We start from the raw sequence: 24,969 nt of genomic DNA, 5'->3' as shown, positions 1-24,969 counted from the left end.
GAAAGGACTTGATGCGCCATTTGCCCCGACACGACCCGAATCGACCGAAGTTCTACTGCCCATTCCACGGGTGCAAATATAACACCAAAGGCTTTGGGAGACAGGATCATCTCGATCGACATGTCCACACCCAGCATCATCGATCGAATTGATTCGCCTCATGAGTGTCGATCTCGCAATGATTTGAATCAGTCTTGATCCTCGAAAATATCACGAACAACATGATTCTCATTTACGAACAAACAAAACCCCCGCCGACAGCGAGGAAGATATGGCAGCTTCTCATTTCACGACTTCATTGCGGCATAGCAAAAGAAAGGTTGTGCGCTTTCATATAGGTGCATGGTGGTTATATACGATCTTCTGCTGCAGATTCCTGGCGTTTCTGGGACGGGTTATTCGGAGGCATACGGCGCAAACTGGAGATACCCATTTGTATGACAGACACACGAGAGCGCTTCGATGCGGGGAACGATACAGAATTGCAGCACCGTTGAGTCAGATATTGTTGTCTTGACTTGCCCAACCAGGGCCAGAGCAAGCACGCAGATTGGCGCTGCCCCATTATTCTAATGATCCCGTGCCATGCTGCCATCACCGTCTTTCGCCCTGAAGAGCTTCTCGTCGCCTTCTGTAGCGCGCATCGCTTTTCAGAAGTCCAGTTTGCTGGGCGCCACACCGATGATCCGATAAAACGAGTGAGTTTTCCTGTCCAGTCATCGAAGTTGCGTTGCGCCATTTTTCAACCCATTGTTGCAGGAGAAGGAGAAGAGCACAGCCACCGGATGAGGTTTTGATGCATGTCCCCCGACGTCGTTCCGTAGCGTCAGGTGAGATGTTCTAGCGCCCTTCTCGAACAGCAAGGGCGGGGGTCCGGGGGAGGGCTCGGGCCACGTCAGGTAGGTTGCGAAGCGCCGGCGACCCCTTCACCTTACCGTACACCTCGCAGCAAGCTCTCCTCTCTGCCTTCACCGGAGTCCAGAGGGCGCAGCTTGTCAACATCTCCAAGTCGACTTGGTCCAGCGTGCAAAGATGCACTGGGCGAGTCGCTCTGGTCCCGGCTACAGTCGGCATCACGCTCGCTCCAATGCTGCACGCGAAGGCGGCCTCCGCGTTAGTCCGCAGCGGTCATCACTGCACTGAGCAGTGCGCAGTCGTTTGTCGCAATCTTCAATTGTCCATCTTGTCTGCTTGCACACACGACACTCTTCTGGAAGTCGTATGCTGGCTGCCATCCAACAACTGGCGGCGCCCTCTGTTCGCTCGGCCGCGCACCGCCAATAGCTTGGGCAGGCCTGGAGCTCCTGTTAGCGAGAGGGCGGCGGCCGCGACGCGACCTCTTGGATATATATGCTTGTCGTTGAACCTCGTCTCATTCTCTTAGAGACACATTACACCTCGCTGTAGCCATGACAGCTCTTATCCATATCGGCTCAGGCCTTCCAGAGCTGGAAGCAAATGACATGATCGAGGTTCGCATTGCATCCGAAATCTTTCCAATGCTGGATCGAATCTAACACATCTCAGAACATGAACCGTCATCGACCTGACTGCTCCGACGCAAGAATGCTCTTCGAACTTTGCACGTACTGCGATGTCATAGGACCCGTCGTCAACACTGAGCTTGCACCTCGCACGAGCCCAGCAGAGATCAGAGGACAGGCATTCAACGCCCTCGTGAACTCCCACAGCTCTCACTCGTCCTTCTCGCCCAGCCGCACATACGCACAAGTCGTTCGAAGCCCATCGCCTATGTTCATGACTCATCCACCTACCAACCATCGAGCGACAAGCCACGTCGTACAGGCACAGACTCAAGCACAAGCAGGTGCTTCTGGACGAGGTCAAGAATTTCAAGAAGTCGCAGATTGGATTGCGTCAAGCTCGATGCCGCAGGACACAAGTCGAAGCTATGCCCAGGTCGTTCAGCAGCCTGCTCAGCAGGTCAGTCGGACACATGGAACACCGCAGGGCAAGGGGAATGCTCGACTTCGGGCGACACCACAGCAGGCCTATCTGCCGTCGTCGATGCGTTCTGCGCAGTCGACCGCAAAGCGAGCCTCGCCGAACACCGCTTCTTCGCCGCCGCGCACTCAAGCGTCTCAGTCATGCGCTATTCCACGATCGATGGCTCCACCTCAGGCTTCTCCTCATCGCGTATCGCTCACTGGATCGTTGCCGCAAGTGCCAGCAGGCATGATGGATGCCGCTTTGCAGCCGGAAAGAGTTCCCAACCCGAGAGACATAGGAGCGTTTGTGCAAAGAACTGAGCGTGGCAGTCAGAGAAACCCGTCATCGCTTGTGCCAGGGCCATACCCAAGCACACCTACCTCGCCCGGAACCCTGTCAGAGGCGTCCTTCGCCTCTACTCGCAGGACTGGGGACGCACGCTACGACCCTAGCCTCCCGCATGCTTGTAATATATGCCGCCATACTTTCAAGTCTCCAGACGCCCTGAAGTAAGTCTTACTCACCTTTTCAATCGCATAAACAATGCTGACAGACCTCGTAGACGCCATATCAGGAATGTACACACGGAGCGTCCGCATCGGTGCGAGAGGCCTGGCTGTAACCAGGCTTTCGTGTTTCCAAAAGACCTTGGCCGACACGTCGACAAAGTACATCTAGGTCTCGACACCGAACACTTCTGCCCATATTGCCCGAAAAAATACTCTCGATCGGATAATCTAAAGCGACATATACGTTCCGACCATCTTGGCTCCGACTCCGGCCTTGGCGCTTCTATGTCGCGCAGCACTTCCTACTCAGGTGCTCACAGCATGTCACGAAGCACATCAGGCACGAGCAACAACTTCGCATACAGCCCCACGGCATGAGTCGACTCACAGCCCAGTACAGACATTACCACTGAGCAGCATGCAGAGATCGCTGTAAGGAGGAAGAACGTAATTACTAATGAAGCATGCAGCGCAGGCATTCAGGAATGTGAGACAAGTCGGAAGGTATGATGTTGTAGGTGATATCAATGACGATTTATGGAAAAGGAAAAGAAAAGCACATGTGGATGATTGATATATGATGATATAATGATGTATGGATGTTATATAGCCGGCGGCAATCAGTGCTGCGACGGTGTGTGTTTTTTTCCCCCAAAACTTTTGAGATAAAGGAGAAAGAAGGGAGAAGAGAGGAAGAGGAAGAGTAAAGGTTTAATTTAGGAGAATTTGCATTTTAGAATTTAAGATCTTAGGGCAGAATTTTAGAAAATAGATTTTTTCTATAACAACGTTTTAACTTTTTGTATAGATAGAGATATATATACCTACCTACCTACCTAACAAAATTCATATACCTCCTATCCTACCTCCTATCCTTATATAGTAAATCTACTAAAAAAAATTACTATATAATATTTTTTATTTTCTTACTTTAGTTTTTTTTTTCTTCCTCTTTCGCGGAATTAAAATAGTACTAGTAAACTCTACTAGTACTACTAGGTACCTAATCTAGATTCTAGTAATAAAATTTTTTTCTTCTTTCTTTCTTCTCGTTCGTAGCTTTCTAATAGAAATTCTTACTATATATATATATATATATATATTACTACCGGGGGTTTATTAATTTTTTGTTTTTTTTAATTTTTATTTTAAAATACTAGCTAACTTATAGCGTTATTTACTAATTTCAAGTTATACGAGATACTATATAGAAAATTCTATACTAGAATGTAGATATTGCTATATATATATATATAAGTAAGGTACGGTACGGTTTAAGTAGACGACTAACTATATACTAGTAGAATATCCTCCCTTCTATTTCGGTAACTTCGGTATAAACGATAGTATAAAGGGCTACGCCCTAGGTAGAAAGCGCTAGCCTTAGGCATTCGGCCTACGCGACTCTAACCTACTACTTAGCGCTTAGCGTACCGTACAAAACTATTCAGATTTACGTAGATAGACTTAGCTCTTTATCGAACCTATTAAGTCTTATATCTAGTATCTACGTACGCGTTGCTTATCCGTAATATTAGGTTCGATCTTTAATATAAGAAACGCTAAGGTTTATTAGGAACCCGAGTAAGATAGCTAGGGGAACGCTGCCTCTACCGTACTAGAGATAACTAGGGTCTAGGGACGAGATTTATCGTACCTTCGAGAGTCTCTATACTAGATAATAGACGATAGAAGCCTAGCTATAAGCTACTCGCTCTGCGCTCTAATACGCGGAAGCGTCTCGCTAGCCTAGGCCTCCCGAAGCTAGTTTAGTACGAGACTAGTCTACGAACGAGATCCTAAAAGGACTACTAGAAACTCTCTCGGCTACTAGCTAAAACGTAACGGCGTCCCGCGAGTAGAAGCTACTATCGTAGGATAGGAAAGCTAAGTCGTTCTAGGACTACCTACTACGACTAAGAAGTTTGTACCGAGTTCGTTCTAGGCTAAAACCGAAGCTCTCCGAAGATTACTACTAGAATACCGTATACGATACCCTACTAGTAAAGGAATACGCTAGGATACGCTACTTCTAGGAAAGAGGAAGCCTTACGAAAGGAAAGGATCCCGAAGCTTTCTTCTAGTAACTCGAGGACGTCTTCGCGGATAGTAACGAAGCTATAAAGGCGCTAGAGCAACTCTAAGCCCTAAGGTACTCCTAGGGATAACCTTAGTACGACTACTAGCTAGAATTCGACGGCCTCCTACTAAGCGTAGGTAGAGACTATTAGACCGACGATACGAAAATTAGATATTTAAAGAATACCTTCTCGAACGCGGCTAAGACCTATACTACCGCTATACTAAAAATTAAGGATTACTACCTCTATATAGAAGAGGTCGAGCGGATTATAACGAACCTCGAGTCGATAGATTAGTTTAAATAGGCTACGAAACGCTAGTAAGAAAGGAAGAAAGAAGCCGCGAGTCCTACGGTAGTTATCCCCCTCTATACGGCTCCCGCGGCGAACCCGAAGGTCGACTCTAATAGAGACGTAGTTATAAACCTTGCTTAAACTAACGCTTCCCGTAGAAAGAACCGTAAAGGCTAATAATCGATAGTAGAGAAACCTAGGGCTAAATAGGTCGACTCTATAGAAAGAGAGAAGCGTAAGGAGAAAAGACTCTACTTCCGCTATAGAGCGAGCGGATACCGTATTCGAGATTGCCCGTACGCTCCGCTAGCTTAGTCTACTAAGATTAGTATTGCCTCCGTATAACCTATTCTAGAGAATACGGAAGAATAGTCGGACTTAAGTAGTTCCGACTCGGGAAAAGAGTAACTCTTGCTCGTAGTTAGGAGTCGGGAGTAGATAGAGTACGGGTAAAGAAATAAGAAGAAGTTAAAAAGGATATAAACGGGAATCTTATATATACCGATATAGTCTTCGAAAATAACGTCGGAACTTCTACTCTTATTAACGAAGGATACTAGTATTACGCTACAATTAATACGGGCCTAGCTAAAGGCCTCGGACTTAGCTATATTAGCCGTAAGTCCCGAGAAGTAAAAGGAGCGTTATCTACGATATAAGACGCGAAAATTATAGGAGTCGTCGCCTTCCGGATAGAAATTAACAGATTCTAATAAACGGTATACGCTTACGTCGTACCGGGATTAGCTTTCCCTCTTATTCTAGGGAACCTATAGAAGGTATATAACAAGGTTAGGACTACGCCCGAGAAACGACGGTACTACTATAGGAGGGCTCGGTATTAGATTAAAGAAGGGCGCTATTACCGCAAGGTCGATACGAACGGGAATATCGCTACGATTAACGCTATAAGAAGCCTACTTATTACGATAATTGCCGAGAATATTAAAAAGGCTCTAAAGACGAAGGAATACCCGACGATCGAGGAGCTAAAGAAGAAATTACCCCCGGAGGTTCGCGATATAGCCGCGCTATTTTATTAAAAGGAAGCCGATAAGTTAGCGCCCTATCGTCCTAGTATCGACTATACGATAGAACTCTAGAAGAAACTAGACGGATCCTAGCCTTAACTCCCTTAGGGCCCGCTCTATAGTATATCGAAATAAGAACTCTTAGTCTTATAAAAGTCGCTAGACGAGCTCTTAAAGAAGGGGTTTATAAGATCTACGAACTCCGAAGCGGCGGCGCCTATACTATTTATTAAGAAACCTAGGGGAGGACTACGGTTCTACTCCGACTATAGGGCGCTTAATACCCTTACGAAGCAAGACCGATACCCCCTCCTACTAATCCCGAATACTATAAGGAACCTAACGGAGGCCCGATAGTTAACTAAGGTTAACGTAGTCTTAGCCTAAGTATACGGTCGAAGAGGTATTATCGCCTATCTTAGTATAACTCTCGGAAATACCTAGTAATATTTACCTAGTATTCTATACCGACCTTCTAAGACTTGCGAGTAGAGACCCCCTACTAGGGTAGGTAATCGACGACGAATAGCCGGACTCTATTTTATTCGAGATATATAAAGAATAGTAGGTCGAAGAAATTTTATATACTCGGAAAAGGAAGTAGAGCTAGGGACGAGAAGCGCTCGTAAAATAGAGCGGGTACTATAAACCTACGTAGGAACCCCTAGACTATATCGCGGATACCTTAGCACTTAACGACTTCGAAGCGAGATATAGACAAATCGAGGAGAACGACGGACCTTTAGGAGACTAGGAGAAAAAAGGGAAACGGAGGAAATAACGCGGTAGCCTAGAGCTTTTCCGCGGAGTAACGGTAGTTAATTTATAGACTTTAGGGATTTTTACTAACTTTCTAAGTTTCTTTACTAACTTAGGAGCTTTTGTTTATAAAATATTTAGGGTTTACTAGAAACACTAGAGAATATAATTTAAGATAGAAAAAATTTTATTTAGGTATTATAAGAAGGGTTATGTTAGTAGGTAGATAGGGTAGTAGTAGGTATAGGTAGTATTCGATAAGGAGCTAGGAGGAGAGGGAGGAAGGTAGGCAAGTTAGCCTATTGCTAAGCGCTAAGTGTAAGAAGGGTCTGTTAGTAGGTAGATAGGGTAGTAGTAGGTACAGGTAGTATTCGATAAGGAGCTAGGAGGAGAGGGAGGAAGGTAGGCAAGTTAGCCTATTGCTAAGCGCTAAGCCCTGCCTAAGGCATTAAGACCCTAGCTTTACTCGAGCCCGGTTATATGCTAATTACGTATAACCTCTTTGGTCCTAATATACGCTTCCCTTCTAAAGGCCGCGCCCTCGTAGCCGGTCTTTGTCCTAGTCTTAACCTCTATTGCCGCTAACTTAGTAGGTCTAATAAGCCGCTTAGTCCGCGCTGAATTAAACGTACAACTACCGATTATATAACTATATCAAACCTTACCTCTAATATAGCACAATGTCTAACTCTAACTGCGCTATCCCTATATATAATAAAGTGATATATAACTATAAGAATTAAGGACTATCGACTAATTACAATACGAGCGCACCTTCCCTACTACAATAGGTAGGTATACGGGGTATTGTAGCACTGCCCCCGTTCTACGTAATATCGTACCGAGTTCTTTGCGTCTACTCTAAAAGACCTAGCTATGTCCGCTTCCGAGGGTTGTCCGCTTCCGAGGGTTTATTCTTATTATTACGAGGGCTATTATTGTTCGTAGTTTCGCTAGCCCTAATTAGTTAGGTTTAGCAGCCTTTAATTGTTAATCTTATCTTATCTTTTTAGAAAAAACATAGCTCGTCTAGTTTCTATAAGTAAAGGCTATTATAAGTATAGTAGTAGAGGTTCGCCTCGCTTAAAGGGTTAGATAGATCGAGGAGTAACCTATTGTCCGCAAGATCGACCCCGGCTAGCTTAGCTCTATAGTTTTGCCCTTAGTTAGTCTATTAGTCGCTCAATCTTTTAGGCGGCTTAAAGTTTTAACTTAGCCTTAAAGTTTTAATCAAAGTTTAATTAAGGTGCCTTAGGCTCGTAGTATAGGTAAGGTTGTGTCTATAGGCGTAGTAATAATAGTAAGTAATGTCGACAATAGCGGCGCTAGTCGTCTTAGCGCTAACTTTACCTTGCTTTCGATTTCCTTCTTCGACTAATAACAACTCGGCAATACTATTACTAATATAGCGGTATCCTTCCTTTCTCGAATAGTAATATACTCTATAACACCGTTACTAATATAGCGGTGTCCTTCCTTTCTCGAATAGCAACATACTCCGTAACACTATTACTAATATAGCCGCGCTAGCTATCTTCTAATACACCGTTATTCGTACGCGCGCGCGCGCATTCTCGTCGATTGCCTAGGCCTCGAGGCCTTAGTAGGATAAAGGAACAAGAGGTAGAGTCTTTAAAAGAGCAGTAACTAATTAACGCGTCGTAGCGCGCTTGTTAACACTCGGTACGCGTTCACTATAGTAGTGTAGTCTTATTGTCTCTTATTACTAACAATTGCTTGCCTCTAATTAGTTAGCTAATAGCACCCCGGGGGTAGCATTAATCCTAGGCCTTAATAGTAATATTATAAGCTTTTAGCCTTCTTCTTGTTCTTTACGCTAGTCTAATACTTATCTAACAACTCGGTTATATCCTTAAAGGAACCTTTAGCTTCCTATAAGTCCTATTTAGGTAAATAGCCTTGCTATCTTAATAGGTACTCCTTCTTGCCTTTCCTAGTCCGGTACTATAGGATACGTTCTATAGACTACAGCTCTTCCCTATCCGCTAGTATGTCTTCGTGTTTAGTAGGTGCTTTATCCCCCTTGCGTAGGTAATATAGCTTAAGGAGGGATATATAGAAGGTGTTATAGATAGTGTAATAGGGAGGAAGCTACAACTAATAGGCCTATACGGAGGAGCCCTTAACTTCTCGAATGCGGAATGGGCTAATGTATCTTAGTGCGAGCTTAGGCCTTGTTTTGCCGTTAGGTAATAGGTGCTTGCGGATACGGAGGTTCTTAGTACTTAGTATAACTATATCGCCTTATTTAAAGGTTATCGGCGTATAGTACTTGTCGTAGTAGGTCTTTTAGTACTCTTAAGCCTTTATTAACTTCTCGGCTATCTTAGCATAGATTTCTCGCATCTTCTAAACCCTCTTAATAGCCGCTAGTGTTTCGGGTACTTAACGCGCTTCCCTTTCCTTACGCTCGGCCTCGAGCGAGGTAAATAGGTCTTATAGTAAGGCAGCGTTCTAGCCTATTATAGCAAAATAAGGGGAGACCTTAGTAGATAAGTGGACACTGTTATTGTATACGAATTCAGCTAGTTGTAGGAGGTTAACCTAGTCCTCGGGGTTCTTATTAATGTAACTGCGCAGGTACTGCTATAGGGTAGCATTCTACCTCTCTATTTAACCGTTAGTCTATAGATAGAAGGCTATTAATAGCCGATGCTTCAGTCTTAGCTGCAAGCAAATCTCGCTCTAATAGTAAGATGTTAGTGTCGATCTACGATTAGATACGATCCCCTTAGGGGTTCCCTAATAGGTGTAGAAGATGTTAGTCTATAGCGCCTCTACTATATTAATAGCAGTCCAATCCTTGCGAGTAGGAATGTAGCGAGCACCCTTAGTAAATCGGTCTATAACGACTAATATAGCGTTAAAGACGTCTTTACTTCCTCTTCGCTTAGTAGGGGGAAGACCTATAATAAAGTCTATTATAAGCTCTATAAAAGGCTTCTTTAGAATAGGGAGTAAAGACAACTCGCTAAATAGTAAGTGCTTTAGTGCTTTAACTCGCTAGTATACTACATAGGTCTATATATACTCCTTTATATACCGCTTACTATTTAGCTAGTAGTATATGCGCGATAGTAACTCGTACGACCTCTCTGTGCTATAGTAACTAGCGAGCTCACTATTATAGTGCCTCTTTAAAAGCTCTTGTCTAATCGATTGTTTAGCGGGGACATAGTATCTACCCTTAAACTTCAAGTAACCTTTGTCGTCGATCGACTAATTACTCTTACTAGATCGAGTCGTTCGCCTACTTACAAGCCTATTAATACGGTTAATAGTAAAGGCGTCCCTCTACTAAGTACGTAACAGCTTATCTATAAACGATTAACTATCCCTAATTGCAAGGTCATTTAATAGCACCCTCGCTATTAAACGAGGTACGTATTATATGTATCTAATAGCACTAGTAGCCGGAACTACTACAACCTCTTCTGTAGTGCTGTCGCTATATAGACTATTACTATAGATAGCAATGTCCTTAATCGAGTTATTATAGCTCGAGCGATCTACGTCCTTCTTAACGTATACTAGAAGAACGACAACTCCGCTATAGTATTTGTTGCCGCCGCGGGGTCCGGAAGTCCGCTTATCCTACGCTTGCTTATTAACAATACAGGCTATAGCAATCTTATGCTATAGGGTTAGGAACAATGAATTAATATACTAAGTCTCGCTATCGTAATTAGGTCGCCTCGATAGGCTATTAGTAGGGTTACTTACGCCTAGCCGATATAATATATTAAAATCAAACCCGGCGAGGTAGACGGCCTATCTAGCCTGTCGACCTATAACCCTTATAACCTTAGTAATACTACGTAGGTTGTTATAGTCTGTATAGACCTGAATTGTGTGCTAAGCACTATTAAGATAGTAGCGCTAATGCTTAAAGGCTTCTACGATTGCTAAGAGCTCTTGCTCGTAGGTCTTATATCGACGTTCTATATCGATTATCTTTCGTAAAAAGAAGGCAATCGGGTGCTAGTAATAGTTATTATCTAATTGCTATAATATAATAGCCGATACAGCGAACTATAAAGCGTTAGTCTTAATTCGGATCTGCTTACTTAGTACGAAATAGTGCAATAAGGGGACATTAGTAAAGCGTTGCTTTAGGCCGTTAAAAGCGGCTTGTGCTCTATTAGTCTATTTAAACTCTCTAGTTAGGTTAGCCTTAGTTTTAGTAAGCTTAGTTAGAGGCATTATATACCGTAAATAGCCCTTAATAAAGCGACGGTAGAAATTAGCGAAGCTAAGGAACGACTATAGTTCCTTAATTAACGTAGGAATAGGCTATTTAGTAATAGTTTTAATCCGATTAGGATCAGCCTTAACACCCTTAGTTAATACGAGGAAGCTAAGGAAGGACACCTCCTTAGTAGCAAAGGTACATTTAGAAGGCCCGCAATATAGTCTATAGGCTCGTAGGCGGTCGAGGACCTTGCGCACTACGGCCTAGTGTTCTGCAATATTAGGTAAATGTATATAAACTAGGATGTTATCTAGGTAAACTATACAGAGATAGTCTAATAGGCCTAAAAGGGCTCGATTGATATAGGACTAGAATGTTATAGAGGCATTAGCTAGGCTAAATAGTATAACTAAGTATTCGAAATAGCTATAGCGAGTACGGAAGGCTGTTTTCTATTCGTTACCCTTACGAATGCGGATACGATAGTACGCATCCTTAATGTCTAGTATAGTATAGTAGTAAGCCCTAGAAAGGCGATCGAGGGTCTTATTAATAAGGGGGAGTAGACAGCGGTCTTTAATAGTAATAGCGTTAAGCCTACGATAGTCGACATATAGGCGTAGGCTACTATCCTTCTTTAGTACGAACAGGATAGGTGCACTAGTAGGGCTGTTACTATACCGAATTCGACTATTAGCTAGGTTTTCCTCTAGGTACTTACGCAATACAGCAAGCTCTCGCTTACTAAGGTTATAGAGGGGGCTAAAAGGAACCTCCTTACCCTCTATAATATTAATCTTATAATCCGTCTCCTTAAATATAGGCAATGTCGATGCTAGGTAGTGTTTAAACACATTAATGTAGGTCTCTCGGATAGGCTCTAGTATACGAGTAAGCTAATTAGGATTATTAGGGGGCACAGGTTTATCGTTATTACTACCGAGCAAATCGGCAGTCGGATTAGCTAAGGCGGAGGCTAGTATTAGGTTGCTAATAAACAGGACCCTAATATCATTAGGGCACTCGCTAACATTAATGTGTTTAATACCCTCTTTTCTAGCGATTCTAAATCGCTACTTCTAGAGGCCTAGGTCTATAGCTATAGCGTAGTACTTAAGAACAGGGTTACTAATAACAATATCGGATAGGAGGCTGTCTATGTCTACTGCGTAGGCAGTAAAGTCTAGTAGGCGCTCATTTCCGAGGTCGTCCTTTAGAGCTATAGGAACATAGTAGGCCCTATAGGTTAAGTGCCGAGCGTTATTAAACTAAGCAAGGGTTAGTAGGTTAGTCTTCGGCAGTTGTCGAAGGTCTAATTGCTTAGCTAGGCGATAGCTAATAAGGGCACTAACTAAATTTCCTAGATCTAGTATAACCTTAGTTTAATAGATAGTGCCCTTCGTGTCTTATACAAGGTAGGAGCGTGTTATAGCTAGCACAATGTCGATAGTCTTACGCCGCACAAGGCTAACAGTTAGTGCGGCGCTTACTCTTTTTTCGACTAATTAAAAGAGCCGACTAGGGTAGCATTAGCGGCTAAAAGGTGTTTCCTATACTTAGCGGAAGCACGGTCAATTCGGGCCTAGTCCTTAGGTTTGTCGCATTAGCCTAGTAGATAGCTAGTACTATTATAATTGAAGTACTTTAATCCGGTCGGGAGATTGTTACCGTAGCTATTATTGCTGCTATTGTTAGTCGAGCGGTTAGCGTTATAGGGATACGAGCCCCTTCTACGGCCCCTATCGCGGCCTCCTCTATATAGCCGGCGGCTACGGCCTCTTCTACGGTTATTGTTACTATTCCTATTGTTAGTATTGTTATTATAGTAGGAACCTTGATTTCCTCCGCGGCTACTACGGTTGCTACGGTTAGTACTAGCTAGTCGGATCCTTAATTCTAGTCGTTATTAGAGCTAGACAGCTCGTTCGGCTGTTTCTACTTCGACTATAAATTAAATGCGTATTAGGTTAGCTTGTTCGAATACGCAGCGACGGTCTAATTCGAGGATAAGTTCCTACCTAAGTTTTAGGCGTATCTTAGAGATCTATATAGAATTAGTCTTAGGCGGAAGGTCGTCTTTAAGGGTTTTTAAGTAGGCCTCGAATAAACGAGCCGATTAATTAGTCTTTTGTTTAGCTCGAAGATATAGGTCCTAAGCATATTGTTGCCTTAGTATAGGGTTTCTAAGGGTGTCTAGCATAATAGTTTTATAGGTTTGCTACTAAATAGCGGTTTAATTATCGAGGGAATCGAAATAGTTATCCTATATACGCTTTAGGTCGCTATTAATGTACTGCATAGCGTATACGACTAAGGAATAGTCGTCTAGTAGCGCTCTTAGTACGTTGCGCTAGTTGAGTTTACAGTTACGAATGTAGTCGTTGTACTACTTTCGACTAGATCCGTTAAATACGGTATAGTCCTTAAGTTTAGCATCCTTCTTTTAGATAGGTAGTAAAGAAGGTCCCGCTATTAGTTTTGCTATTAGGGCTTCCTAAAGGCGACGGAGCTCGAGGAGATTATCCTTTAGCTATTGTTCTTAACGTAGGGCAGTAAGCCTATTTTAAGTAGCTTCTTGAAGTCTCCCTAATAGTTAAGGGCTAAAGGCTAGTTAGCTATATCGACGGTTAACAATATTGCTAAGAATGTCGTTAATAGGCAACTCTAGGTCGTTACCTAGAATTACAGGTTCTTCGGCAGGCCTAGTAGCAGGCTCTTTAGTAGGAGGCACTTTAGCAGGTGCTCTAGTAGGTACTTTAGTAGGCACTTTAGTAGGCACTGTGCTACTAGCATTGTCGTTGCTAGCGCTGCTAGCGGCGCCGCGATTGTTGTTTCGTAATAAGCCGGCTATTATAATAAGGGGTAGCACTAATAATATATTGTTAGCCCCTAAGATACGGATGTAGCGGAATTAGTAGATATCGGTCTAGTATGTTTAACTTAGTATAATAGGCCGTATAGAAGGCCTTGCTTAATAATTGGTACGGTTGTTTCGATAGAATAGTACGTATAGGTCCCGTTCTTCGGGCGCAATATAGTTAGATTAGTCTTATTCGTAGCTATACCGCTAAAAGCTTAAAATAAGAACTATCTAGCTACTACCCTTAAAGGGTAGATCGAATACTATATAAGAAGGGTCTATTAGTAGGTAGATAGGGTAGTAGTAGGTACAGGTAGTATTCGATAAGGAGCTAGGAGGAAAGGGAGGAAGGCAGGCAAGTTAGCCTATTGCTAAGCGCCAAGCCCTGCCTAAGGCATTAAGACCCTAGCCTTACTCGAGCCCGGTTACATGCCAATTACGTGTAACCTCTTTGGTCCTAACACTAAGCCCTACCTAAGGCATTAAGACCCTAGCTTTACTCGAGCCCGGTTATATACTAATTACGTATAACCTCTTTAGTCCTAATATACGCTTCCCTTCTAAAGGCCGCGCCCTCGTAGCCGGTCTCTATTCTAGTCTCAATCTCTATTACTACTAACTTAGTAGGTCTAATAAGCTGCTTAGCCCGCGCTAAATTAAACACTTAACTACCTAATTATATAACTATATTAAACCTTACCTTCTATTATACTATCTAACTCTAACTGCGCTATCCTTATATACAATAAAGTAATATATAACTACGAGAATTAAGGGCCTTCGACTAATTATAATACGAGCGCGTCTTCCCTGCTATAATAGGTAGACGTACGAGGTATTATAGCCCTACCTCCGTTCTAAGTAATGTCGTACCGAGTTCTTTGCGTCTACTCTTAAAAGACCTAGCAATGTCCGCTTCCGAGGGTTGTCCGTTCCGAGGGATTGTTCTTATTATTACAAGGGCTATTATTTGCTATCGTAGTTTTACTAGCCTAAATTAGTTAGGTTTAGCAGCCTTTAAGTATTAACTAATTATATCTTTTTAAAAAACATAGTTCGTCTAGTTTCTATAAGTAAAGGCTATTATAAGTATAATAGTTAAGGTTCGCCTCGCTTAAAGAGTTAGAAAGATCGAGGAGTAACCTATTATCCGCAAGATCGACCCTAGCTAGCTTAGCTCTATAGTTTTGCCCTTAGTTAGTCTATTAGTCGCTTAATCTTTTAGGCGGCTTAAAGTTTTAATTAAAGTTTTAATTAAAGGTGCCTTAGGCTCGTAGTATAGGTAAGGTTGTGTCCGTAGGCGCAATAACAATAGCAAGTAATATTAATAATAGTAGCGCTAGCCGTCTTAGCGCTAACTTTACCTTGCTTCTAATTTCCTTCTTTAACTAATAACAACTTAGTAACACTATTACTAGTATCGCCGTATCCTTCCTTTCTTAAATAGTAACATACTCCGTAATACTGTTACTAATATAGCCGCGCCGGCCGCGCCGTTATAAGCGCGACGCCGTCCTCGCCGATCGCCTAGGCCTCGAGGCCTTAATAGAATAAAGGAATAAAAGGGGGCGTTAAAGAAGGGTCTTATAGGGGCGCTAGTAAAGAGGTAGCGTTAACACTTAGTGCGCATTTACTATAATAGTATAGTCTTATTATCCCTTGCTAACAATTGTCTTGCCTCTAATTAGTTAGCTAATAGTACCCCGAGGGTAGCATTATTCCTAGGCGACATTATAGGCCCTTAGCCTTCTTCTTGTTCTTTATACTAGTCTAATACTTATCTAACAACTTAGTTATGTCCTCGAAGGAACCTTTAGCTTCCTACGAGTCCTATTTAGGTAGATAGCCTTGCTATCTTAATAGGTACTCCTTCTTGCCTTACCTAGTTCGGTGTTTTAGAATACGTTCTATAGACTATAGCTCTTTACTATTAGCTAAGACTTCTTCTAACTTAGTAGGCGCTTTATCGCCTTCGCGCTAGTAGTATAGTTTAAGGAGGGATATATAGAAGGTATTATAGATAGTATAATAGGGTAGAAGCTATAACTAGTAGGCCTATATGCCCTTAGTCTCTCGAATACGGAATAGGCTAATATATCTTAGTACGAGCTTAGGCCTTGTTTTGCTATTAGATAATAGGTGTTTGCGGATACGGAGGTTCTTCGTACTAAGTATAACTATATCGCCTTATTTAAAGGTTATCGGTATATAGCGCTTATCGTAGTAGGCCTTTTAATACTCTTAAGCCTTTATTAGCTTCTTAGCTATCTTAGCATAGATTTCTCGTATCTTCTAGATACGTTCTATTGCCGCTAGTGTTTCTAGTACTTGACGCGCTTCCCTTTCCTTACGCTCGGCCTCGAGCGAGGTAAATAGATCTTATAGTAGGGCCGCGTTTTAGCCTATTATAGCTATATATAGTAAAACCTTAGTAGATAAGTGCACGCTGTTATTATATACGAATTCTATAGGCTATAGGAGATTAACCTAATCCTCGGGGTTCTTATTAATATAGCTACGCAGGTACTGCTATAGGGTAGTATTCTACCTCTCTGTTTAACTGTTAGTCTATAGATAGAAGGCTATCGATAGCCGATGCTTTAGTCTTAGCTATAAGCAAATCTCGCTCTAATAGTAAGATATTAGTGTCGATCTACGATTAGACACTATCCCCTTAGGGGTTCCCTAATAGGTATAGAAGATATCAGTCTATAGCGCTTCTACTATATTAATAGCAGTCTAATCTTTCCGCGCCGGGATATATCGAGCGCCTTTAGTAAATCGATCTACTATAATAAGGATAGTATTATATACATCCCTACTACCCCTACGCTTAGTAGGAGGAAGGCCTATAATAAAATCTATTATAAGTTCTACGAATAGCTTCCTAGGAATAGGAAGTAAAGACAACTCGCTAAATAGAAGGTATTTTAGTGCTTTAATACGCTAGTATACTATACAGGTCTATACGTATTCTTTTATATACCGCTTACTATTTAGCTAGTAGTATATACGCGATAGTAGCTCGTACGACCTCTCTATACTATAGTAACTAGCAAGCTTACTATTATAGTGTCGCTTTAAAAGCTCTTATCTAATCGATTGTTTAGCGGGGACATAGTATCTGCCCTTAAACTTTAAGTAACCCTTATCGTCGATCGACTAACTATTACTCTTACTAGATCGAGTCGCTCGCCTACTTATAAGCCTATTAATGCGCTCGATAGCGAAGGCGTCCCTCTACTAAGTACGTAATAGCTTATCTATAAACGATTAACTATTCCTATTTATAAGGTTATTTAATAGCACCCTCGCTATTAAACGAGGTACGTATTATATACATCTAATAGCACTAGTAGCCGGAACTACTACAACCTCTTCTGTAGTGCTATCGCTATAGATAGCAATATCCTTAATCGAGTTATTATAGCTCGAGCGATCTACGTCCTTTCTAACGTATACTAGAAGAACGACAACTCCGCTATAGTATTTGTTGCCGCCGCGGGGTCCGGAAATCCGCTTATCCTACGCTTACTTATTAACAATACGGGCTATAGCAATCTTATACTATAGGGTTAGAAATAATAAATTAATATGCTAGGTCTCGCTGTTGTAATTAGGTCGCCTCGATAAGCTATCGGTAGGATTACTTACGCCTAGCTAGTATAATATATTAAAATTAAACCTAGCGAGGTAGACGGCCTATCTAGCCTATCGACCTATAACCCTAGTAACCTTAGTAATGCCGCGGAGGTTGTTATAGTCTATATAGACCTATATTATATATTAAGCCCTATTAAGGTAGTGCCTCTAGTACTTAAAGGCCTCGATAATAGCTAGGAGCTCTTGCTCGTAGGTCTCGTAGCGACGCTTAGTATTAATTATCTTCCGTAAAAAGAAGGCAATCGGGTGCTAGTAATAATTATTATCTAATTGCTATAACATAATAGCCGATATAGCGAACTGTAAAGCGTTAGTCTTAATTCGGATCTGCTTGCTTAGTACGAAATAGTACAATAGGGGGACTTTAGTAAAGCGTTGCTTTAGGCCGTTAAAAGCGGCTTATACTCTATTAGTCTATTTAAACTCTCTAGTTAGGTTAGCCTTAGTTTTAGTAAGTTTAGTTAATAGTATTATATGCCTCGAATAGCCTTTAATAAAGCGGCGATAGAAGTTAGCGAAGCCGAGGAACGACTATAGCTCCTTAATTAACGTAGGAATAGGCCATTTAGTAATAGTTTTAATCCAATTAGGATTAGCCTTAACACTATTAGTTAATACAAGGAAGCCGAGGAATAATACCTTTTTAGTAGCAAAGGTGCATTTAGAAGGCTTGCAATATAAGCTATAGGCCCGTAGGCGGTCGAGTACCTTACGTACGGCGGCCTAATATTCCGTAATGTTAGGTAAGTGCGTATAGACTAGGATATCGTTTAGGTAAACTATATAGAGGTAGTCTAATAGGCCTAATAGGGCCCGATTAATATAGGACTAGAAGGTTGCAGGGGCATTAGCTAGCCTAAATAGTATAACTAAGTACTCGAAATAGCTATAGCGAGTGCGGAAGGCTGTCTTCTATTTATCGCCCTTACGAATGCAGATACGATAGTACGTATCCTTAATGTCTAATATAGTATAGAAATAGGCGCTAGATAGGCGATCGAGGGTCTTATTAATAAGCGGAAGTAGATAGCGGTCCTTAATAGTAATAGCATTAAGCCCTCTATAATTAATATATAAACGTAGGCTACTATCCTTCTTAGGAACAAACAGGATTAGTGCACTAGCAGGGCTGTTACTATACTAAATTCGACTATTAGCTAGGTTCTTATCTAGGTACTTACGTAACATAGTAAGTTCTCGTTTACTAAGGTTGTAGAGGGGCCTAAAGGGGACCTCTTTGCCCTCTATAATATTAATCTTATAATTAGTCTCTTTGAATATAGGCAATATCGATGCTAGGTAGTATTTAAATATATTAATATAAGTTTCTCGAATAGGCTAAGGTATGCGAGCAAGCTGTTTAGGGTCTATACTATTAGGGGGCACAGGTTTATCGTTATCTCTACCGAGAAGGTTAGCTATCGGATCCGCTAAGGCAGGTATTAGGTTGCTAATAAATAGGACCCTAATATCGTTAGGGCACTCGCTAACGTCGATATACTTAATATCCTCTTTCCTAGCGATTCTAAATCGCTATTATTAACTGCCTAAGTCTATAGCGACAGTATAGTGCTTAAGAACAGGGTTGCTAATAATAATAGTAGCTCCCCTATATAGATAGATATTTCATTTGCCTGTTGTAGTGCCTTTCGGCCTATGTAGGTCTATTTCTATGTATTGTTTTAGGTAGGAAACCAACTTAGTTAGTAAAAACCTCCCTCCTATCCTATTTACAAGTGTTGATCTTCCTCGTTTCCTTGTTTTCCTTCCTCTAGGGTGTACTAGTATTATAGTTGTTACCCTCTAACTACCTTGCCTGCTGCCCTGCCCTTCTTTCCCCCTCTTCTTCCCTCCTTCTTATCTACTCCTTAGTTTCCCTTGCTAGTGCGAATTGTTATATAAATCCCTGTTTAATAATTTACTTTACTATCCTCTTTAGGTCTTCTTTGCTCTAGATAAGCTTATCGTATTCCCTTTCTATTGCTTTTAGTCTCTAATTACTTCTACCTTCTAACTATTAAGGGTAGACTAGCAGCATATACTTAGGGTTCTGAGATTGGTAGCTATATTAGTAAGCCCTGCTTTCAATTCCTAGGACGTTTCTTCTAAACAGGTAAGATCTAAGTCCGATGTATTTAGATCTAATTTAGATAGCTAGGCTTGCCTCGGCCCTATTTAGGTCCTTATAGAGCTAGTAGTTATATTAACTAAATTTGATTAGTGCCTTTAGGGTTCCTAGTCTGACTTGTGTTTTATTCTATTCCTGCTCCTATAGGTATCTAGCAATTGATTCTACTAGGCTTTGTTTCTCTCCCTTTAGCTTATCTTCCTTTAGCCTTATATTTGGTCCCTAAAGCTCTTTCTCTAGCATTTCTCTTATTAAGACTCTATATTGCTCTAGGTCTTTAACTTTCTAGGGAGTTATTTATAGTCTATCCCGCCTCCTAGTCCTAATGTACTAAGCTTTTATCTTATCTAGTGCCTTTTAGATAGTCTATTAGGCTAGGTACTCTATTGTCTTTGCTATATATTAGTGTCTTAGTCCCTTGAAGTATTATTTAACTAGTAGGATCCCTAATTCTATTTCTACTACCCTTATTAGTATAGTTTTATATACTCCTAGGATTTTCTTTAGGCTTTAGGTTTAGGACCTACTAACTAGTTGCTCAATCCTCTTTAGTGTTTTCTCCTAGGCTATCTATATCTATACTCTATATAGTATTACTAGCTTAACAATTGCTTTATATATAACTTTAGCTTTCTCGAATGTAGCCCCCTATATAGAGGCTATAAGCCTATTAATAGATTGTATATTAGCATCTACCCTCTACTTTGCCTTCTTTACTTGTAGTCCCTAATTCAGTTTTAGATCTAGCTAGATCCCTAGTACCCTAAGCTCTGCTAATAGTTAGGTTTCAAAGCCTTAGATAGTAATTGATTGCTTTATATTATAGGTTAATTTAGCCTTACTAAAGTAGATAAGCTAGTACTTTTCTAAGGCAAATTTTGCTCTATATCTCCTTACCTATTTTTTATACTCCTAGTGCTTCTCTTCTAGGATTTTGCAGTTAGTTTCTATTATCTTAGACTAGGCTAGGATGTTTGTATTATCTACAAACCCTAATACTGATGTGTTTTTTAATTCTAGGAATAGGAGTAGATCTACTATAAAGATAAGGAAGAGGATTAGGGAGAGTGTTGATCCTTAGGGGATTCCCTTTTTAGTTAGTATTAGGTCTGATTTGAATTTACCTAGAATAAGCTGTATTGATCTTTCCTATAGGAAGGACTAGATAAATTGGACTATCTAGTTTAGTATAGCTTTCTATTTAAGTATATATAGGAGCCTTTTATAGGAGACATTATTAAAGGCTCCTAAGATATTAAGGGAGAGGAGGGTTACTACCTAGTTTTGACTATAGTGCTAGATATACTTGATCTATTCTATAATTAGTTCTATAGCTATTAGTGTTAACCTCTTCTTTCTTCCTCCTATCTAGCTTTTAGGAAGGATATTCCTTTCTTCGGTAAAGGTTGTTAGCCTTTTAGCGACAATTTTTTCTAGTACCTTGCCTATTATATTAAGTAGGGCTATTAGTCTATAGGCCTTAAGCTGTATATAGTCTTCCTTCTAGGGCTTCCTTAGCACTACTATTAGGGACTTCCTAAATAGTCTTAGGTAGTATCCTAGTACTAGGCTTTGTAAAAAGATATTAGCTAGTGCTAGGGCTAGCCCCTTCCTATATGCTTTTAGAAGTTTGTTATAGATCTTGTCCTCTCCTAGTGCCTTATTGCCTAGAATTTTCTTTAGGATCCTTTTAATAGTTTCGGGTTTGACCTAGGTGTCTCTTAGTATGCCTAGTAGTAGAGTCTCTTATGCTTCCTCCTTTATATCTAATAGGTCTGCTTGTACTTTTCTATAGAAGAAGTATTGGCCTAGGGCTTTTGCTTTCCCTTCTATTGTAGTCTATATTTGTCCTTATTAGTTTATAATATCCGGGAATTGTAGTAGTATGTCCTTGTCCTACTTAGGTTTCCTTGCCTATTTAGCTATCCTCTATATCTCCTCTAGTTTCTTTATAATTATTCCTATTATAGATCTCTATTCTTGTATCTTGTCTTTCTTGATCTAGATCTTCTTTTCCTAGTAGGCTTTATTATAGTTGTCCTATGCTTCCTAGATATAGGTTTGTGTCTACTGTCTCCTAGCTTTTTTTGCTACTTTAACCTTCCTTATATACTTACTAGTTTAGTATAGTTACTAGTATAGTAAATGTTTCTTTGCTAGGGTATACTTTCTAGCTATCTGTTTTAGGATTCCTATTAGTTCTTCTACTGCCTTATTAATATCCTCTAGCTTTAGTAGGTACTTTGTTAAGAGTTCCTCTAGTTTTAGGTCCCTTTCTAGTTCCTCCCTAATCCTATCCTATTAGGTACCTTTCTAGTTAAGCTTCTCCTCTAGTTCCCTTTCCTAATTAGCTTAGACATTTAGCTCAATCTGTACCGGGAAGTGGTCTAATAATTCTTCTAGTTCCTAGTTGACCCTGTATCTTATAATCCTGTTCCTAATCTAATATAATACAAAGTATAGGTCTAGTATACTGCTGCTTCCTCTTGCCTCCTAAGTAATTAGTCCCTTTAGGGTAACAATTTCTATTCCTTCCCTCTCTAATATATTAATTAGTCTTCCTACTAGGAAGTAGTAAGCTAGGGTAAAGTCTAAGCCCTAGAGGGGGTAGTAGAGGTTGAAATCCCTAAGTAGGATTTAGTAGGTGTTCCCCTAGATAACTCTAGGTAGTCTTTCTAGGGTTCTTAGTTAGGTACTGCTTCTTAAGTCTAGTAGTAGGTTGTATATATAATAGACTTAGAGTATACCTTAGGATGTCTCTACTTAAACTAATGTTAGGTCCCTATCCTCCTATAGTATAGCCTGCTAGGTTTCTGTATCTATCTCCTTACTAATATAGATGTATATCCTTAGGGCTCCCTAGTTGTAGATAATTAGGTAGTATCTTAGGTCTTTGACTATTGCTAGTCTCTTTGTATATAGGTTAAGCTAGGGCTCTTAGATTGCAATAATGTAATGTTCTTTTAGGTTTAGTACTTAAAGGAAGCTCCTCTACACCTTGTCTTTACTCTTATTAATATTGTACTATATAATGTTTAGTAATGTTGTAATGTTTATTAGGTTTTATCTATATTATTTTCCTATAAGTTTTCCTTTAGTCTTCCCTTACTTTAGATCAACATTTGACTAAGCTTTATCTGCCCTGCTTCCTTCCCTGTAATGTTAAGGTATCTTAGTCTCCCTAGTTGCTAGTGACTCTCTTATGCTAGTGAGGCCCTAAATATAAACCTATTATCTTATCTAGACCTCTTTTGTAGCACTTAGCTAGGTTGCTTCTGTACCTAGCTGCCCTAGCTTATTATATATCTTTTTAGTGTATTGATTCTAGCTTCCTTTGCCTTCCTAGCTACCTATATTCTTACTAGGCATTCCTTCGCCTAAGAGGGGTGTCTTTTGGTATAGTATATATATCTTGCTTCTCCCTTATGTGCTTTGCATTCTTTGACCTAGTAATCCCCTATATAATAGGAGCAGGTGTTAGTTGTCTTTATACACTTAGCTACTAAGTGTCTATAGTGTTAATATTTGAAGTACTGTATTATCCTATAGTTGCTTCTATATATCTCTATTTCTAATCTTTCAAAGTCCTAGAACAACCCCTAGTCTAGTACTATATTAGCTTGCTCTGTACTCCCTACCTAGATAATTAGGGAAGACTGCTTCTTAGTCTCTTCGATTTTCCTTTTGATCTATGCTACCTTTGTAATCTTTAGGCCTAGGTATATAGCTTAGTTTTGTCTCTATAGGCTCTTAATATCCTGTTCTTCCTTAAAGCTTCTTGTTATACTATAGGCTATAATTATAAATTGCTATTAGGAGATCTTTGCTGTTTTCCCTATCTTGGTTGTCTATTCTTTTTGTGTTTCTAGCTTCTTTTTGTCCTACTCTTGTACTATAAATAGCTTGATTACCCCTTTACCTTCGTTCCTAGCCCTAATTACCTCTTTAATTGCAATTCTTTCTACAATCTCTTTCCCTATAAGTCCTTAGATTTCCTTTTGTTCCTATAGGTCCGTAATGTAGACTCTAACTACTGTCCTCGGGGGTTTTAGCGCCTCCTAACTAGCTATTGCTACCTAGGTGCGGTAGTTTGGGCTTGTCTCCTATTATTTCTTCGTAATCTTTGCTGCGACTATATTAGCTACCTTTATAATTACGTAGCTTGCCTAGTTGTAGATTGCTTTTAGTCCTCTAAGGAGTTCTAAGATTATTATCCTATATGCCCTCTTAGGGGTTCTTCTATCTTCCGCCTTTAGTACCTCCTCTACCCTAGTATATAGTGCTTTCTATTCGTCCTCCCTCCCTTCTTAACTATCTTCCCTTCGTCTCTAGTTGTTCGCTGCCATTTTTTATGTTTAGCCTATTAGCTCCCCTATATAGGTTATCTATATCTACTACGTAGGTAGTAAAGTCTAGTAGGCGCTCGTTGCCGAGGTCGTCTCTTAGGACTATATAAACATAGTAGGCTCTATAGGTTAAGTGCCGAGCGTCATTAAACTAAGCAAGGGTTAGTAGGTTAGTCCTAGGCAGTTATCGAAGATCTAATTGCTTAGCTAGACGATAGCTAATAAGGGCACTAACTAAATTCCCTAGATCTAGTATAATCTTAGTCTTATAATTAGTACTATACGAGTCCGATACGAGACAGGTACGTATAATAGCTAGCACAATATTAATAGTCTTACGCCGTATAAGGCTAATAGTTAGTACGGCGCTTATTCTTTTTTCGACTAATTAAAAGAGCCGATAGGGGTAGTATTAGCGGCTAAAAGGTGCTTCCTATACTTAGCGGAAGCACGGTTAATTCGGGCCTAGTCCTTAGGTTTGTTATATTAGCCTAGTAGGTAGCTAGTACTATTACAGTTAAAGCATTTCAATCCGGTAGGGGGATTACTATAGCCGCTATTACTGCTATTATTAGTTAAGCGATTAGTATTATAGGGATACGAGCCCCTTCTACGGCCCCTATTACGGCCTCCTCTATATAGCCGTCGGCTACGGCCTCTTCTACGGTCGTTACTATTCCTATTATTAGCATTATTGTCCTAGTAGGAACCTTAGTTTCCTCCGCGGGTACTACGGTTACCGCGGTTAGTACTAGCTAGTCGGATCCTCGATTCTAGTCGTTATTAGAGCTAAATAGCTCGTTTAGCCGTTTCTACCTCGACTATGAATTAAATACGTATTAGATTAGCCTATTTAAATATCCGGCGACGGTCTAATTCGAGAATAAGCTCCTACCTAAGCTTAGGGCGTATTTTAGAGATCTATATAGAATTAGTCTTAGCCGGAAGGTTATCCTCGAGGGTCTTTAAATAGGCCTCAAATAAGCGAGCCGACTAGTTAGTCTTTTGTTTAGCTCGGAGGTACTAGTCCTAGGTATGTTATTACCTTAGTATAGGGTTTCTAAGGGTGTCTAGTATAATAGTTTTGTAGGTCTACTACTAAACAGCAGTCTAGTTATTAAGGGAGTCGAAATAG

At 40.7% G+C, this 24,969-nt stretch overlaps 1 protein-coding gene across 1 annotated transcript; it reads left to right on the top strand.

The window, feature by feature from the left end:
• Positions 1-1,032: 1,032 nt before the first annotated feature.
• On the top strand, positions 1,033-3,345 carry MYCFIDRAFT_199442 (uncharacterized protein; the record flags this gene model as incomplete). The annotated part of the gene is made up of 6 exons (XM_007932222.1): positions 1,033-1,113; positions 1,528-2,459; positions 2,513-2,551; positions 2,930-2,963; positions 3,070-3,093; positions 3,343-3,345. The coding sequence occupies 6 exons, from the start codon at positions 1,033-1,035 to the stop codon at positions 3,343-3,345; spliced, it is 1,113 nt and encodes a 370-aa protein (XP_007930413.1).
• Between the last annotated feature and the right edge of the window lie 21,624 nt (positions 3,346-24,969).

This window comes from Pseudocercospora fijiensis (assembly GCF_000340215.1).
Source record: "Pseudocercospora fijiensis CIRAD86 unplaced genomic scaffold MYCFIscaffold_8, whole genome shotgun sequence".
Taxonomy (NCBI): Eukaryota; Fungi; Ascomycota; class Dothideomycetes; order Mycosphaerellales; family Mycosphaerellaceae; genus Pseudocercospora; species Pseudocercospora fijiensis.
The sequence above is the reverse complement of the archived record's forward strand: the minus strand, read 5'-3'. Positions and strand labels throughout refer to the sequence as shown.